The sequence below is a fragment of the Eutrema salsugineum genome, unplaced genomic scaffold (assembly GCF_000478725.1).
Source record: "Eutrema salsugineum unplaced genomic scaffold, Eutsalg1_0 scaffold_16, whole genome shotgun sequence".
Classification (NCBI taxonomy): domain Eukaryota; kingdom Viridiplantae; phylum Streptophyta; class Magnoliopsida; order Brassicales; family Brassicaceae; genus Eutrema; species Eutrema salsugineum.
This window is the reverse complement of record NW_006256858.1, coordinates 6,257,552-6,276,801: the sequence shown is the minus strand read 5'-3', so window position 1 is coordinate 6,276,801 and position 19,250 is coordinate 6,257,552. Positions and strand designations below refer to the sequence as shown.

At 37.9% G+C, this 19,250-nt stretch overlaps 1 protein-coding gene across 1 annotated transcript; it reads left to right on the top strand.

Annotated features, from left to right (window-relative positions):
* The first annotated feature begins 7,317 nt into the window (after positions 1–7,317).
* Positions 7,318–13,810, top strand: LOC18021473 (kinesin-like protein KIN-12E). Its single transcript, XM_006404456.2, has 21 exons — positions 7,318–7,674; positions 7,998–8,153; positions 8,246–8,329; positions 8,407–8,526; positions 8,611–8,724; positions 8,828–8,920; positions 9,383–9,472; positions 9,586–9,656; positions 9,734–9,808; positions 9,899–9,986; positions 10,129–10,187; positions 10,293–10,356; positions 10,435–10,500; positions 10,578–10,736; positions 10,823–10,927; positions 11,038–11,273; positions 11,359–11,428; positions 11,505–11,600; positions 11,699–11,758; positions 11,862–11,941; positions 12,035–13,810. Exons 1-21 carry the CDS (start codon positions 7,387–7,389, stop codon positions 13,716–13,718), a joined length of 3,858 nt encoding a protein of 1,285 aa, XP_006404519.1. The 5' UTR covers positions 7,318–7,386; the 3' UTR covers positions 13,719–13,810.
* Positions 13,811–19,250: the final 5,440 nt, after the last annotated feature.

Here is a 19,250-nt window from a genome sequence, read left to right as displayed (position 1 = left end):
CCGAGATCGAAGGAAAGATGGGGATGTGGTGAAAGCCAAGAGGGACGCGAACGACCTTGGTCAAATTCGAAGTAACCTCGTGCTAATTGGCAATCTCCAAAAGCCGGATGCCAGTCTCGATGCCGAAGAAAAGAAGCTAAGAAATTGGGAGGCTGAGCTGTTGGGAGCCGAGGAGACGTTTGAGCGTGCCGCAACAGACTTGCGAGAGAAGCTGGTATTTTCTTCGGTATCTTCGGACTCCGTCGACTCTCGTTTGGGCACCGAACCGCTAGAAGTTACTGCAGCTTCGGTTAGAGTTACGAACCCAACCGGTTCGAACATTAACACTCTGAGGACTACCGATCTTGCGGCCGAGGGCGTTCCTGAGTTGCGTGGAGGAGATCAATAGTATTTTCATTTTCATATCGAGCTGTACTTTGTCGTGCCTGGATGGCTTTATCCATATCGTTTGACTTGTTTGTTTTTTGTTTTGGTAAACATTGTGCCTGGATGGCTTTATCCACTCGACTATCAATCTAATTGCTGTTTGGCCATAGCAATTTTGTGGAAATTGTTTGTTGCGAACTGTTTTTTGAGAAAAGTTCTTGTCAAACGTGGGTGTTTTCACGTAGTTTGTGTAGCCAAGCCAGGGATGCTTTTGTTTTCTTTCCTGGCCGAGATGTTCTAAAAAATTGATGGAATGTCTTGAATAAGCTGTTTTGATACTCTAGATATCGAATGGATCTTATAAAATGTCAAATGAGTAGTGTTCACGAGCTGGGAGGTATATTCTTGACTCTTGAGAAGATGACCGATGTTACTTATGGTGTTTGACCGTTAATGCTGAGGCGTTGAGTCATAAGGTATGACGAGGTGTTTTAAATCGACTCGGTTTTTGATTACCGGCGTATTTCGACTCGGATTTCTTAACATTTGAACCAATAGTGTTAGAGTGTGACTATAGACCGGTGTTCCCGAGAGGGTGAGTGTACTTTGCCGGGTTTAAGAATTCACTTTGGTTTTAGAGAAAGCGATGTAGTCTCGTCTTACAATCTCGTGTTCAATAATGAACTGTGGCGACCGATACATTTTTGGTCTGAAATTTGTATAGCGCGCTTAATTTTTTATCTATAGAGGATGTAACTTGCACCCACGTCCTAGGAAAGGTGGTAAAAAGTCCATTTAGAGAACTTTGTGATTATTGTCTCGTTGTGGCCAGCAACGAGGCGAGATGTCTGGGACTATAGATCAGAAAATTTTTTAAAAGCGAATGTAAGGACATGTAAAAGTCTAGGCGAAGTGAAAACCAGTGAATTGGTGAATGAAAACAAGTTTCTCAAAAATTGCCGAAGCGACAATAAGTGGATGGAAAGTTTAGCCAAAGTAAAATGAATGAAAAGGTAGTCGAAGTGAGAAATCTTGAAAATGATGTAGGTATAAGTGTATACGTACCCCACTCCCCCCCCCCCCTTTTTGGGAGGGGGGACAGCTGAACCCGTCCGAGGACGGGCTGCCTACGTATCTTTTGCAGGGATCAAGCCGTCTCGTAGTTCATGTTGGTCGTGCTGTAACCTTAGTGATAATACTTCATCAGGTGCATTGTGTTCCACGATCTTGGAATTGCTTCGTCAGCTACCGCCGCAAGTTCGTAAACTCCAGGGCGAACTACTTTCGTAATCTTATAGGGGTGTTCCAATTTGCTCCGAGCTTTCCTGCATTCCTCTCGGCAGTGTTTTGGAAAAATTTTAGAAACACGAGCTGTCCTTCTTTAAATATTCGGCTTCGGACATTTTTGTTGTAGTATCTTGCCGTTGCTTGTTGGTAGTTCTGGACTCGGATTAGAGCCTGGTCGCGCCTTTCGTTGATCAAGTCGAGCTCATCCAGAATCATTAAGTGATTCAAACCTTCCTGTCCTAGCAGAAGTCTTCGTTGAATTCCGGGGAAATCCACCTCGGGGGTATTACGCACTCTGTTCCATAGACGAGAGCAAATGGAGTTTCTCCAGTGGCTCGGCGCGGAGTTGTCCGATGCGACCAAAAGACTCCTTCGAGTTCGTCTGTCCATCGTCTTTTCTTGGCGTCGAGCCTCTTTTTCAGGCCGTCTAGGATCGTCTTATTAGTTGCTTTGGCTTGTCCATTCCCCTGGGGATATCTTGGCGTGGATTTGCTCGGACGGATTTTCCATTTCTCGCAGAAAGCTTCGAAGCAAGTTGAGATGAATTGGAATCTGTTGTCGGTGACTCTCTCGTAGGGGACCCCTTGTCGGCAGATGATATTTTCCAGACGAAGTGTTCAACTTGAGCGTCCTTTATGCTTGCATACGAATCGGCCTCGACCCATTTAAAAAAATAATCTGTAAGAACGAGCAGAAAACGCTTCTACTTTGATTGATGTAAAGGCCCGACTATATCCATCTACCATCTCATGAAGGGATAAGATGACGAAATTGACGACAGCAGCTTGGTAGGTTGATGGATTGTAGGCGCGTGCCATTGACACTTCTCGCACTTCGCCGTAAACTTCTGGCAGTCCTTGACCATCGTTGGCCAGAAGTACCCGTGCCGTTTTATCTTGATCGCTAGTGATCTTCCGCTAGAGTGATTTCCACACGCGCTGCTGTGCACCTCGTGCATTATCTTTCTTGCTTTTAATCCTTCGACACACGTCATTAGAGGTCCTAAAAAACTCCATTTAAACACTTCGCCGTCAACGAGGACGTACTGTGCGGCTTGAGCCCTTAACTTGCGGGCCTCCCACTTGTTGGATGGCACTTCTCCATCGGCGATGTAGACTCGGATAGCTCCGAGCCATTCCTTGTCGCAGCCGTACTCCAGCTCGGCTGATGAGGCGTCTTCTTCCATAGCGGTTGCTTCGCCGTTCTCTGGTTATTCTTCGGGAGGATTGATCAGCCGAACTCCTTCCCCCTCCTCTATGCTTGGACGTTCGATGAATTCGACTGGAATTGTTTGACAGAGATCCGGGTTTGAGGTCGAGGCGAGTGCTGCTAAGGCGTCCGCCGAACTTTCGCCTCGGGGCATTTGTGTGAGCTCGAACTCGTCAAACTTTTGTACCAAGTCTTGGACTACTCTGAGGTAAGCTCCCATTCTTCCATCCTTCGCCTCATACTCTCTGTTAAATTGATTTGCTACGAGCTGTGAGTCGCAAAAGGCTCTTATTTTCCGAACTTTAATTCCCTGCGCCAGTCGTAGGCCAGCGATTACTGCTTTGTACTCTGCTTCGTTGTTCGAGGCATGAAAATTTAGGCGGAAAGACTGCTCCAAGATCTCTCCGGTGGGAGAGGTGAGACGGATTCCTATTCCCGAGCCGTGTTTAGATGACGAACCATCGACGTGCAGCGTCCAAACTCCGTCTGGAGTTGGCTCGGTTGTCACCTCGGTCAGAAGTTCGATGAGAAAATCTACGAGCACCTGAGATTTTGCAGACGACCTATTCCGATACTCGATATCATACTCGCTCAACTCTATGGCCCATTTGGCGAGCCACCCGGATTGGCTCGGGCTGTGCAGGATCGAGCGCAGCGGAAGGGTCGTGAGTACAATAATCGAATGCGATTGGAAGTATGGACGCAGCTTGCGAGCCGATACTAGGATGGCTAGAGCAACCTTCTCGATCTGTGGATAACGAGTCTTGGCATCGGTCAATGTCTGACTGACGTAAAGATGAGTTTTTGTTCGGATCGCTCTTCTCTTATCAGTACTCCGCTTACGGCCGTAGCGGATACAGCGATGTAAAGTAAGAGGGGCTCTCCTTCTACTGGTTTTGCCAAGACCGGCAGGCTTGCTAGATAACCCTTCAACTCCTGGATAGCTGCTTCGCATCGCTCGTCGCACTCGAACTTCTTATTTTCTCGGAGGATGTCATAGAAAGGCACAGACTTGTCGGTGGATCGGGAGATGAATCAGTTTAGCGCGGTGACTCTTTCTGTGAGCCTTTGAACTTCTCGCTTTGTTCTTGGAGAGAGAATTTTGACTAATGCCTTGATCTGCTTGGGATTCGCTTCAATGCCTCAGTGAGTCACCAAATAGCCGAGGAACTCTTCCGAGGTGACCGCGAATCTACACTTCGCCGGGTTTAGTTTGTTTGTTCAATTGCTCGAAGCATTCTCGTAGGTGCGCGATATGGTCTTTTTCTTCGATCGATTTGACCAGCATATCGTCGATGTACACCTCCATTGTTTTTCCGAGCTGATCTGCAAACATCTTTTTGACGAGCCGGTTATATGTTGCCCCCGCGTTTTTGAGTCCGAACGGCATGACTTTGTAGCAATATATCCCACGGTCGGTTATGAACCCCATTTTTTCTCTGTCGTCGGGATGCATTAGGATTTGGTTGTAACATGAAAACGCGTCCATGAATGTCAACAACCTGTTTTCTGCAGTGGCTTCGACGAGCCGGTCGATGTGCGGTAGAGGGAAACTGTCTTTTGGGCACGCCTTGTTGAGATCTGTGAAATCTACACAGACTCGCTATTTGTCGTTCTTCTTTTTCACGACCACTGGGTTTGCGAGCTAGTCCGGGTACTTTTCTCGGCGATTGATCCTACTTTGAGCAATCTTTCTACTTCGTCGTTGACAGCCTTAGCTCGTTCAGGACTGAGCTTCCTCCTTTTTTGCTTGATTGGTTTGAAGGTTGGGTCCACGTTCAGCTCGTGACAGGTCACATTGATGCTTATGCCCGGTATTTCCTCCGCTGTCCAGGCAAAAGTGTTGATATTCTCCTTGAAGAAGGAAAGGAGTTCGTTTTTCAAAGTTTCTTCTAGCTTAGTTCCAATCTCGATGCGCCTCTCTAGATACGCTTCATCTATACACATCGAGTCCACCGCATCACATTCTGGCTCGGTGCGTGTTTCGCGGCTCTCCACAATCTGTAATTGCTATAAAAGTTTTGAGAGCTCGTTCGCGGGCTCTCGATCCGTCTTCAGCTTCTTGCGATCTACGTCTGCTCGTGCGTCAGTGACAGGGTTCCTCAACTTGTGATTCGGGACTCCTTCTGATTTCCCGAAATCGTTTTGATGCCTGCTGGAGTCGGGAATTTGAGGCAGAGGTGATAGGTGGAAGGGATCGCCCTCATTGCATTTATCCATGGAGTCCCCATGATCACGTTGTAGATTGCTGGGTGACCAGTGACAGAGAATTCGACGATCTTAGTGACTCCACCGGCCATCTCGGGGAGTCTAATTGTGCCCATGGTCATTGTTGTTTCTCCCGAAAATCCAGTTAGAGGTTTAGGGACTGTCGTCACCTCGCAAAGGTCGATTCCCATACTTCTGAGAGTCTCCCTGAAGATAACGTCTACCGAGCTCCCAGTGTCGATGAGTGCTCTTGCTACGTCGTGGTCTCTGATCGTCAGTTCGATCACCAGTGGATCGGTGTGTGGTCTATCTATCCCGGCCGTTTCCTCCTTGGCAAAAGAGATTACCATGTTCGGGATATCGGTCGGTTCAGTCCAATTCTCCTTCGCTTCGGCTCGGCGCTAATAGGCTTTGTTGGAAGATACCGTGTCTTGGTAATATTGGAATCCATCCATGATCATGTTGATCCTTTGTCTCGGCTCGGGTCGTTCTTCAGGTGCGCCGCTCGGCTCGGTTCGTTCTTTGTGGGTTCTGATGCGCCGCTCGGCTCGGTTCCCTCTTTTGGCTCTGTAGGGGCGAGATCGTTAAGATTCACCGCGTTCTAGAGCTCTCCCGCTGCCATTTTAGCTGCGAGTTTTGCTCCTAGGGTTTGGCATTGCGCCGTTGAATGCCCGTAAGTTTGATGGTACTCGTAGAACGTCTTTTTGTCGTAGTTGGTGGGTCTCCTTACCCAAGTGTTGCTGCGCGGGTCTCCTCTTCCGCGTCCAGGGCCTACTTGGTAGTTGTGAGCGCTTCCACTTCTTGGTTCCTCCGAGCTCTATGTTGTTGCGTTGTTTGAAGGGTTACCTTTCTTCGAGGGGCGCGTCAGGATTGAGCTCCGGATCGCTGCTTTCGTCGCTTCTAACAGCTCGTCCAGATTTTTCATCTCGTCTTCGTTTACGACGAAGTCTGACGATCGATCGATGTAAGGCATCCTGAATTGTTTGCGGTGTGTTGAGGGCCATCTCCCGTCGGAATTCGGATTTGTACTTCTCCAGCCATGTGGCAAGCTTTGCCGGCGTGTGTTTGTCAAAAAAAAACCTTAATTTTTTTGTACTCATGGGCTTGGGCCTCAATGGTTTCCCTTTTGTGGGTTTGGGCCGTCCTTCAATAGCCAAATGCAGTTTGAGCATATTCCTTTCCCTACTTTCCTCTGTTTTGACGGAGAGATTAATTTTTATGTCCTCCTTTTTGGAGAAACCATTTGAATCAAATTCCTCCCTTTGGGAGGGATCATTTTCATCATCCTCTCCTTTTGGAGAAAGAATATTTTCACCATTTTCTCTCTCTATGAGAGGTAGTCTTTCTTCGGTTTTAAAGCCGAGAGAACACTTTTAATTCTTAATCGTATTGTTATCTTGTGTATTGGTCTTCAAGGGACCAGAAGATACAACGAGTCTCGTTTCAATGAGATTTCGAGATGTGAATTGTATTTTAAAGTCACATGTGATAAACTTTCAACTTTCTGGCTTTGTCGTGAACCGTTCACATTAACGCATCGAACTTATTGGATTCGCTGTCAAGCTTCTATGAAGATCTATCTACTTTAGTTTCTACTCCCTCCGTTTCATAATAAGTGTCGTTTTATATTTTAATTTTTATTTCAAAAAGAGTGTTATTCTGCATTTTCAATATAACTTTTTACTCTTATTTCCTGTTTTATCCCTCATTTAAAGATAATAGTCTTTGTAATTAAATGTTATAAAAGTATATTAATTAATGGTATATTTGTATATTTTATTAATTTTTTAATCTGTGTAAAATGTGTGAGAATGATACTTATTATGAAACGGAGGGAGTATTGTTTTTATGCTTTGCTTAATGTTCAAAGATGATGGATAATTCTCTCTATTGTGTGTAATTTGGAAGATTAACTTAATGAAATCAAAGTTTGAACAAAAAAAAAATATACAATGTCCAGTTCATGTTTCCCCGGTTTGGTTTACATTCACATTTTATTTTGGAATTGTAACCGATGTTGGAAATAAATAATATTAATTATTAAGGAATTAAAAAAAAAAGAAAAAAAAAGGATGCGCAACGTTTGAGAAGTCAAATGCCCCAACGTTCCGATGATTTCAAATAAACGCTAATCAATCTCATCCGTTAATCAATAAGCTCCCTCCACCCTCCGATCGTATCTATCTCGTCTTCTTCACACAACGCTCCCTTTTCTCTCACTCACTCTCTTTCTCTTTCCCCCTTCACACCAAATTTCAAAATTCTCTCTCTCTCAGACTCTCACTCACTCAGGATTCTCACTCATCACTCAATCAGATGCCGTTTATTTCCGAAACTGCTAGTGCGATAAAGCGCCGGTTCGGATTCAACGATCGTGCGGCCGCGTCGGAGTCCCTGCGCTCTGTGCCGTGCACGCCGGATGCAAGCACCGTCTCGAGGGAGAACAACACTTATCATCAGTCTCTGGTTGTCTCTTCCGCGGTTCGAAGAATGCCCAATTTGGACGAAGATGGAGAGATTTGCGCTGGATCTGCTCAGATTTTGAGGTCTCAAAGCTTCGAGTTCAACGAGGATCCGTCTTTCTGGAAAGATCACAATGTGCAGGTGCGATTTTTTTTTCTTTACCTCTTGTTAGTGGGCGATTTGGTAAGTGACGATTCGAGTTTCCCTTTGTAGATTATGACTTCGTCGAGCTTCTGTGTGTTTATTTGGTTAGGGATTAACACATAATCGAGGTTTAAAGCACTTTTTCTTTGTTAAATTGCTAGCTCCCAAATTTTTTTTTCATGTCGAAATAACTTTTAGCTTCTGTAGACTTAACATATAATCGAGGACGACACATTGTTTCTTCGTTTGTTAGCTAAATTGCATAACATGACGAATTTGATTCTAAGTTTATCCTGTCTTTCTTCTAATGTTGAAAATAGGTTATCATAAGAACCCGTCCACTTAGTAGTTCAGAGATTTCTACACAAGGGAACAACAAATGTGTTAGGCAAGACAATGGCCAGGCAATCACTTGGATTGGGAATCCAGAGTCTCGTTTCACATTTGATCTCGTTGCTGACGAGAATGTTACCCAGGTACCACATTTTGTTCCCAACCATCCATAATCCATTCTTTAAAGCACAAGACAGTTCCTAATAGTCTCTTTGCTTTTCATTTTCACTTACAGGAGAAGATGTTTAAAGTGGCTGGAGTGCCTATGGTGGAGAATGTCGTGGCTGGCTACAATAGCTGCATGTTTGCCTATGGCCAGGTGAGCTTCATTCTTTCTCTACTGTTAGTTTTATCTGCTTGTATTATTTTCAGCCTGATAGTAGTCTTAATTTGCAGACTGGAAGTGGCAAAACTCACACTATGCTTGGAGATATCGAGGGAGGAACACGTAGACATAGTGTCAACTGCGGGATGACACCTAGAGTTTTTGAGTATTTGTTCTCAAGGATCCAAAAGGTTTGGTGCCTTATGTCTTTCTGTATGCATATGTATTTACTGTGAAATTTTGTGTGGTTAACGTATCTTTCTCTTTTGTACCAGGAAAAGGAGGTCCGCAAAGAGGAAAAACTACAGTTTACTTGTAGATGCTCATTTCTGGAGATATACAACGAGCAAATCCTTGATTTGCTAGATCCATCATCTAATAATCTACAGGTATGCCATACCAAATGTATTTTCTCCATCTTACTTAGATATCGAAACTTGTGATCTAATTATTGTATATTATGTTGGACTAACTAAACATCCTCTCTCGCAGCTAAGGGAAGACCACAAGAAAGGTATCCATGTTGAAAATCTAAAGGAGATTGAAGTTTCAAGTGCCAGAGATGCGATTCAACAATTGATGCAGGTAATTCATTTCGCCTCTCCATCTTTTTATTTTCTTGAAAACTTTTTAGATATCTTATATTAGGTGCACTTGGTCTGCTCTTCTAGGTTTTTCTTATTCTGACCTGCTTCCGTATTATAGATATCTTTTCTCAACTATTAAAGTTGATCCTATGGAAGTTTCAGTTTCTCAAAATAATCTATCCGGTCTATGTTGAAGTTTCATAAGAGTTTTCGAAATATATTCACTGAATTTGCTTTGTAATCTCAAGTCAATTGTTGCATGGTGAAGCTTGGCAACGCTGTTTTCTTGAATATCTTTTCTTTTGCTTTTTTATTAACTACTTTGCATGCTAGATCCTCTTTCATTTCATATTCAGAAAGATAATGCAAGAATCAGTTGACAACTTGCTCATTTCTTTCATAACAGTTTTCTTATGCAACTTCCATGATACACTCGTCGATTTGAATTTTTTTTGTGTAGGGTGCTACAAACAGAAAAGTAGCTGCTACTAATATGAATCGTGCAAGTAGTCGATCCCACAGTGTGTTTACATGTATCATTGAAAGCAAGGTAATCAATTTCATTTACCTTGTCAAAAGTCAGTTCTCAGGGTGTATTTTGTTATTATATGTATATTTTTCAGTTTCTCAGATTAAAGTAACCTGACCTGTGTTTTCTATTAGTGGGTATCTCAAGGTGTAACTCATCATCGTTTTGCACGGCTCAATCTTGTTGATTTAGCTGGATCTGAAAGGTAACATCAGCAATAAAGTTCAAGAAATCGACTACCCTCTCTTTGCTTTAGATATTCTGCTAACATCTGGATTATAGGCAAAAGAGTTCAGGAGCTGAAGGTGAACGCCTCAAAGAAGCAACCAACATCAACAAGTCTCTTTCAACATTGGGGTAAGAATACATCCTTGCTCAAGCTTCAAGTATTCTAGTTTGGTCTCTGTTATGTAGTTTTAATGATTTCTGCCTTTGTTAACCTTGCAGGCTTGTGATCATGAATCTTGTAAGCGTTTCCAATGGAAAATCAGTCCATGTTCCTTATAGAGATTCAAAGCTCACGTTCCTGCTCCAGGTAAAAAATCTTCCTAATGATGAGATCTCAACATGATTTATTAAGCTAAAGCATGTCGCATATTTAGCTTAAATGTCTGCATTATGGTTCTCGCACTTAGTTGCAGTGAGTCATTGACTGCTACTCTTATATATACCTACAGGATTCTCTTGGAGGAAATTCAAAGACAATAATAATTGCTAATATAAGCCCATCTAGCAGGTACATATTACTCTGTGTCTGTTTATCATTCCGTGACGTTTCTCCCTGAAATATTCATTGGAGTGTATCTCATGGTCATTGGTATACTTTCTTTCTTTTATTCAGTTGCTCGTTGGAGACCCTAAGTACCTTGAAGTTTGCGCAGCGTGCCAAGCTTATTAAGAACAATGTAATGAAATTATTTTTTGGTTTGTAAATCTGATATAGCGCACAAGTTTAGTTATATTAATAATATTATACTCAACAGGCAATTGTCAACGAAGATGCATCTGGAGATGTTATTGCTATGCGGCTACAAATTCAACAGCTCAAGGTAATTTTTTTAGCAAAGACTGTTTCTCTTTCTCTCCCACGAACTTGTTCTGAAGTGTTGTAAATCATATTCTACAGAAAGAAGTATCCCGCTTAAGAGGAATGGTTAACGTTGGAGTAGACAATCAGGACATTGACACTATCTCAATGGGTTGCCCTGCTTCTCCAATGTCTCTCAAGTGGGATGGATTCAATGGATCATTCACTCCTTTAACCACTCACAAAAGGATGTCTAAGGTTTAAAATTGCCTTTTCTTAAGAAGATGATCTCCATTGTTCACCATTGGGTTGTTATTAACGTTTTCACTTGTATGGCTTTGTAGCCAAAAGACTACGAAGTTGCACTTGTTGGTGCTTTCAGAAGAGAGAGGGAAAAGGACGCTGCCTTACAGGCTTTGGCTGCTGAGAATGAGGCCTCAATGAAGTTGGTACGTTAGAATATATTCCTTACTTGGGATTCACTTTCGGAAAATCAGAGGATAACTGAGGAAAGAATGATGACATTAGCGAGTTCATAATTTTGTTTTTCTTCAAACAGGAAAAGAAAAGAGAGGATGAAATACGAGGGCTGAAAATGATGTTAAAGCTCCGAGATTCAGCAATTAAGAGTTTACAAGGTGTAGCATCAGGAAAGATTTCTGTTGAAGCACATCTGCAGAAAGAAAAGGCTGACCTTTTGAAGGAGATTGAGGTGCTACGTGCTCAGGTTGACAGAAATCAAGAAGTTACCAAATTTGCCACGGAGAATTTGCGATTGAAAGAAGAGATCCGAAGGCAAGACTCTTTGAAAATCCCCTATTTCTCTATCACAGCAATATATATCTTTTCCATTTTGGTTAAACTTTTATATGCTACACAGATTGAAGTCACAATGTGAGGAAGGTGAACGAGATATCTTGAATCAACAGATTCAAGTGTTACAAGCTAAGGTGAATATTCTATTCTTCAAGACCGCAAAAGTTTGCTTACGATTTGAACTAGCATGTAACTTGGATCTATTTACAGCTGCTAGAAGCTCTTGATTGGAAACTCATGCACGAATCAGATTACACCATGGGGAAAGGAGATGGCAGCATCAGCAATATGTTCTGCCCAAACCAGGTATGGGCTTGATTGTCTCGCAAAGTCTGTTATTTTCTGGCAGCACAAATAAGTTGTCTCTACGTTTTGACACTTGCTTTTGTTGTGTTTTTTTGCAGAATGAAGAATCAAAGAAACTTTCGTCCATCCAAGATGAGAATGAATTCCTCCGGATGCAGGTTATTCTTGCCTTCAGTCTATTCAGCCGGCTCTTTATGCCCTTCTTATTCATTACATCAGATCAAATATGGGTAACTTATGGCGTGTTTTTGCAATCTGAAGGCTATTCAAAATCGGGCAGAGATGGAATCTCTTCAGAAATCATTAAGTTTTTCCATTGATGAGAAAGAGAGATTGGAAAAGTAATTTACTACACACACAATTTATACATATATATATTCAGTTTCAGGTTCAATCATTAAGCCTTAACTCATCTCTTTAAATTTACCTTTCAGGCTTGTTGATAGTTTGGCTAAGCAGCTTGAGGGAATAAGAACCTCAGGCACGGTTGGCGATGATGGTCAGATGGAGGTTAAAACAATGGTTCAAGCCATTGCATGTGCTAGTCAAAGAGAAGCTGAAGCTCACGAGACAGCTATCAAGCTGTCGAAAGAAAACGATGAATTGTGCAAGAAAATAAAGGTTCTGATTGAGGACAACAACAAACTTATAGAGTTGTATGAGCAAGTAGCCGCAGAAAACAGCTCCAGAGCTTTGGGGAATACCGAGACAGATTCATCGAGTAATAATGCTGAAGCTCAGAACAGTGCCGAGATTGCTCTTGAGGTCGAGAGAAGCGCAGCTGCGGAACTGAAGAGTATGATAGGAAACTTAGAGAATCAGCTTAGCGAGGTGCACGAGGAGAACGAGAAGCTGATGAGTCTGTATGAAAATGCGATGAAGGAAAAAGATGAAGTCAAAAGACAGATCTCTCCTCCTGGTCAAGAGAAGCTAATTGAAGTTGATGCTGGTTGCTCCAGTGACACTGAAATGAAGCATTGCAACGTTTCTTCTGAAAGGTTCACAGGAGATTTAAACTCGGCAAGGAAGAAACTTGAATTGGCGCAGGAAAAGCTTTCAGCCTCTGCCAAAACCGTTGGAGTGTTCTCGTCGCTCGAAGAGATTCTTTTGGATATAATCAAACTGTCAAAGCAAAGCAAAGAGGCTGAAAACAGAGTTAAGGAGCACCAGAACGAGCTAGGATCAATCGAAGCCGTCTCTGATCACACTAACGCAAGAAAAGAAGTTGCAGAGAAAAAGATTGCTGCTCTCAGATGCTCACTATCAAAATTTGTATCATCTTCCGCTTACTTTCAACAGCGAGAAGAACGGGCAAAGGCGCGTGCGAACGCAACTTCCGATCATCTAAACAAGAAAAAGGAAGAGCTCGACGTTCTCCGTTCTTACAAAAGAGAAATCGACGCTGCTATGGGTAAGATCCAACAATCCGAGGCGGAGCTGAAGAGTAACATCGTAATGCTGAAGATAAAAGTTGATGAAGAGAACAGGAGACACGAGGAAGAGAAGGTTCTTTGTTCGATCGATAACATTGAGAAGATCAGTACTCCTCAAAGAAACACTCTGCTTACAGGCAAAGCCACAGATTTGCTGAAATCCGAGGAAGAGAAAACAAAGCTCCAGTCTGAGATGATGCTTTCCCGGGAGAAGCTGGGTTCGGTTAGAAAAGAAATCGACGACATGAACAGAAAGTCTCTGAAGCTGGAGACGGAGATCAAAACCGTGGAAACAGAGATAGAAAAGAGATCAAAGACGAGATCCGAATCGGAGAGGGAATTGGATCTTACAATCCAAGAAAAGCAAACGCTCCAGGCGATGGAAGAACAAGGGATGTCTGAATTACAAAACTTGATAATCGAGATTCACGAGCTTGTTTTCGAGTCAGATCGGAGAAAAGAAGAGGCGATGATTGTAAGAGAAGAGCTCGACGCAGAGGAGCTTAGAGCGAAAGAGGTGCATAAGGCTACGATTGAGACGGTCGATAATGCGTTGAAAACGATTGAGATGGTCGAGAAGGAGAACAACGGGAAATCTTTCTTATCAGGAAAGGTTAAAGAAGAAGTAGAGACTGCTTTGGGTTTGGTTCACGAGGCTACCAGGTTGCTTGAAGATTCTCCTTGAGTCGCACGTTAGTGATTCTAGGTGTTTGTGTGAAATTTAAAAATTCTAGGTGTTGTGTAAAATTTAAAAACATTCCTATTTTTTTCTTCTTAGAAGCTCTAAAAAACTTTTATTATGGAATCGAGGAAGTACATCACTTCCTTTTCTTAGGAAACTCATGATTACTTCTTAACTTGTCTGTTCTTAAATTGTGTCTAATTGTGTTTTCTAATTTTTTGTACACTTTTTACTTTTATCAGAACAAGGATGAAGGAGATTTAGAACTCGTTAAGAACAATGTGGTTGCAAGATCTTATTGAATGTTTAGTGGTCCCGAAAGTTTATTTGTTTTATTTCTTTTGGGAAGAATGAGTACAATCTACGCAGACAATCATGTCTTATAATCATGAGTACATCTGTACATGACTACATATTTGAAGTATTGAAACGGAGATCTAACTACACAAACAAATACTTATAATGACATGTAAGAAGAAAAAAATATTGTTGCAATCCTTATTTTAGGTTTTTTTAGATAGAATCCGTTAATTATGGAGTCAAAATTCGAATCTAAAATAAATATGTTATAAACCCGACCTGACCCATATACAAATCCATTATAATCTACCAATCACAAATCTCTATATTATTATTTGAGTAGACATTTCATAAATGAACCTTTATTTGTAAGATATTACAGAATATTTTACATAAATAAACATTTTTTTATAAGATATTACATAAATAAACCTTTACTTAGAAGATATTACTTAAACAAACTTTATAAATATAGAAAGCTCAATTAAATATATGGATATAAATCAAAAGTATATTTAATTTCTTTACTTATTAAAATATTAAAACATATTCTATTATTTTAAATAATAATCAATCCATATATATGAAAAAATCAATTTAAACTTTTGCAATATTTTTTCATTTGTACTTTCATTATTATTTAGTATCATTTTCGAAAATCAGTTCAATTATTTATATAAAAAATGAAATTATGTTTTCAAAATTTAAATTATTTTTTTTAACAGGTTGGCCAAAAAATAGTTTAGTAAATTGTGAAATATATTAAGTAGACGGGTTTTTCCATTTTGACAATCCTATATATAATCATTGTTAACACATATTATATAAGTTATTAACTAAAAATGATAGTTTGATCTCTAATAAAATATTCACAATTAAATTTTTATTTTATGAATATATATATATTAGAGTTTAATCCATGTTGGTATGTATATAAGTATATATATATATATATTAATATCATATTACTTTCATATTTAAAAAAGCTACTAATAATTAAACCGCATAATAATATATATACAAGTAAATATCAGTTGTGTGATATTTATATAGGTATTGTTATCTAATTGTCACCAATTTTATTTATTTATATTTTTTGGTAAAGAACTTTTGTCACCAATTTAATTTAACAAAAAAATTAAATTTAAATATAATTAAAAACATTACCCCGCAGAATATGCGGGTTAATTCCTAGTCCAGTACAAAACCCGACTCAAACCATGGGTTTGTTTTTTCTTCTTTCGCAGAAAAACCTTAAACCATACAAATGGTTTACTCCTAAACAAAAAGTTTACAAAACGCTTTAAATGATATTAAACGTGGTTAATAAATTAATAGCATTAAACAAAATAACTCTTAAAAGAATATAAGATACCTAATATAAAACAAAACACAAAAAATGACAACCAAAACTGAATATTGACTAATAGAAAAATAATCTCAAAGAATTATAACCAATATTCAAAATAGTAGAAAATCGAACCAACATAATTGCAAAAACTAAATAATAACAGTTATAAACTTATTACATCAAAATTTAAAGCAAAGCAAGTCTATTAATAGAGAACAATTACTTAACACTGTACAAGCTATAATAATCTTATATACTAATAAAATTTGAAGCTAAATGTTTCTCAAGGCGTCCACATATGATTTAAAAGGGCAATTTAATTGGTTCACATCAACATTCAAAAATAAGAAAAATTTCAAAATTGTAATATTATTGCTGAAAAAAAGAAATTAAGAAGCTATCCATATAAGATTTTTAAAAAAATTAATTTTATTGGTCCACATCAACATTCAAAATTAAAGAAAATTTACAAATTGTAATATTATTGCTGAAAAAGGAAATTAAGAAAGTTTATTTGTCCAATAAAACTTTTTTTATTGGTCCACCCCAACATTGAAAATTGAAAAATGTTTGTATAATTTTTTCATTAGTCCACATCAACATTGAAAATTGAAAAATTGAAAAATTCTATTTTAAAATTATGAAAAGCAAAGAAATTATATATAAAATTGATATTAATAATAAAAAAACTAAAATAAATAATATTAAAATAGGAAAATTTTAATTTAAATTACATATATACACACATATTTAGAGACTCTTACATTAGCATCCAATTTTTTTATCATATAATTATAATAATTTTTAAGTTTTTTTCCTGTGTGTGCAACCATGTAAAATAAACAAAAACAAAAAATAGAGTAATATTTCACTAAAAATGAGCCATTACAACGTAAAAGAACTAACTTAACTAAACTATATGTTTAATTATTAGCTAAATTACAAAAAATATAATGAAAGAAGATATAAACAAATCCACTACAAGAACAAACTTGACTAAACTATATGTTTAATTATTAGATAAATTATAAATAATATAATGAAAGGAGATATAAACAAAGGCACTACAAGCCACTTTAATATTGAAAAAGAAACCGTAAAATCTCCAAAGCTTGGCCACCAAATTTGAAAAGAATGATAAATTTCAAGCAAGCCGAGAAACATGTCAAGTGATTGATACTCGACACTTTTGAAAAACCAAGCACTGAAAATAGAGATAAGAACATAGCGGAGGAGACTGAGGTATCTGAAGAAATTTTTTGAAATAACATAGCATCTGAATGGGTTTTAACAACCCAACCTGAACCACAAAGTAACAATTAGCTGACCAAGCAACATCCGAATACATTCAGTATGCCTCAAACACAAAGAGAAGAGGCTAAAATTACTTCCCCAATGGGCCTCGTGTGAGATTTTCCAGTTTTGATTTCTACATTTATTACTAATAAAAGTTAAAATTATATGCCTCTAAGAATGTCCATATATGACTTAAAAGTTCAATTCTATTGGTCTACATCAATATTTAAAATTAAGAAAATTTCTAAATTTTGAAATTATATTGTTGACAAACAAATATATTTAAGGAATAATAAAAGTTGAAGCTATAAGATCAAAACAATTAATTGCATATAATTTTTATCAATAAAATATCTACGCATCGCGTGGGCGCAAAATCTAGTTTTATACTAATAAAAGTTGAAGCTATAAGCTTCTAAAGGCGTCCACATAGGATTTAAAACTTCAATTCTATTGGTCCACGTCAGTATTCAAAATTAAAAAAAGTTTACAAATTCTAATATTATTGCTGAATAAAGAAATTAAGAAAGTTTACAAATTCTAATATTATTGCTGAATAAAGAAATTTTGTATAATTTTTTTATTGGTCCACCTCAACATTGAAAATTAAATAGTTTCTAAATTTTATTATTATTTTTTTAAATTATTAAAGATAAAAAATTATATACAAATTTTAAATTAATAATAAAAAACTAAAATAAATTATATTAAAAAGGAAATTTTAAATTTAAATTAGATGTATACACACATAAGATACTTTTAAATTAGCATCAAAATTTTTGTCACATAATTATAATAAATTTTATATTTTTTTTTCTGTGTATGCAACTATTTCAAATGAAAAACAAAAAAATAGAGTTAAGTTTCACTAAAATATGAGTCATTACAACGTAAACGAACAAATTTGACTAAACTATATGTTTAACTATAATAAAAGGAGATATAAACAAAACTATTATAAACCGCTTTAATATTGAAAAGAGACCGTAAAATCTTCAAAGCTTAGCCACCGAATTTGAGAAGAAGATAAATTTCAAACAATCCGAGAAACATGTCAAGTGACTGATATTCGACACTTTTGAAAAGCGAAGCATTGAAAATAGAGAAAGAAGTTCGTCATTAAGACAAAGGATACTGAGGTATCCAAAGAAGATTTTTGAAATAGCATGGCATCAGATGGGGTTTTAGCAACCTGACCTTAACCACAAAGGTAACAATTAGCTGACCAAGTAACATATGAATACATTCGGTAAGCCTCAAAACAAGGAGGAGAGACCACAATCATGACACTTTTGAAAAACAAAGCATTGAAAATAGAGAAAGAAGTTCCGTCATTCAGACAAAGACTGAGGTATTCGAGGAAGATTTTTGAAATAACATGACATCAGATAAGGTTTTAGCAACCTAAGAGCATCTCCAATGTATGACTGCATATTTTTCTTTATTTTGGAGTAACTCCAAAATGGAGTTGGGTTTTACTCCAATGTAAACTCCATTTTTTCCTCCAAAATGGACTTATGACAAAAAAAATAGAGAAACTCTATTTTTTGCTCCATATTTGGAGTAACTCCATTTTTTACTCCATTTTGGAGTGAGAATTGGAGTAGGGTTGGAGATAATCTTGCTGCAAACTCTATTTTGCAGTAAAATTTGGAGTAGGGTTGGAGATGGTCTAACCTTAACCACAAAGGTGACAATTAGCTGACCAAACAGCATCTAAATACATTCAGTAAACCTCAAAACAAGGAGGAGAGACCAAAATCATGACACTTTTGAAAAAAGAAGCACTGAAAATAGAGAAAGAACTTCCGTCATTAAAACAAAGACTGAGGTATCCGAAGAAATTTTTTGAAATAACATGGCATCTGATGGGGTTTTAACAACCTAACGTTAACCACAATGGTAACAATTAGCTGACCAAGCAGCATCTGAATACATCCGGAAAGCCTCAAAACAAGGAGGAGAGACCAAAATAACTTGCCTCGTGTGGGATCTTCGAGCTTTGATTTCTAAATCTATTATTAAAAAAGTTAAAGCTATATGCCTCTAAGAATGTCCACATATGATTTAAAAGTTCAATTTTATTGAATCACATCAATATTTAAATCAAAAAAAATTTCAAAAGACATCCACATCATTATCTATATGCCTCTAAGGACATCCACATGAGATTTAAAAGGTCAATCTTATTAGTGTACATCAATAACTAAACTTAAATTTTTTCTAAATTATAAAATTACATTGCTAATACAAAACAGTATAGGAAAAATTGTAAATTAAAATTATTCTATTATTTATTTTCAAGGCATCCACATCAACATTTAAAAATTCAATTCTATTTGTATATATCAAAATTGATAATAATAAAAGGTTCACTAATTCTAATATTATGGTTAAGTAAATTAGAAAAAATAAAATAAAACAATTCTATTAACAACAAAAAAAAACCAAACATGATATTATGATCTCCATTATCACTATTTAAGTTACAAATTTAATTTATTATCTATAAAAAATTATGCTACTTATACAAGTTTAAATTACTTGATTTGAAGACTTTTCACGTAGAATTTTAAATAACTAATAAT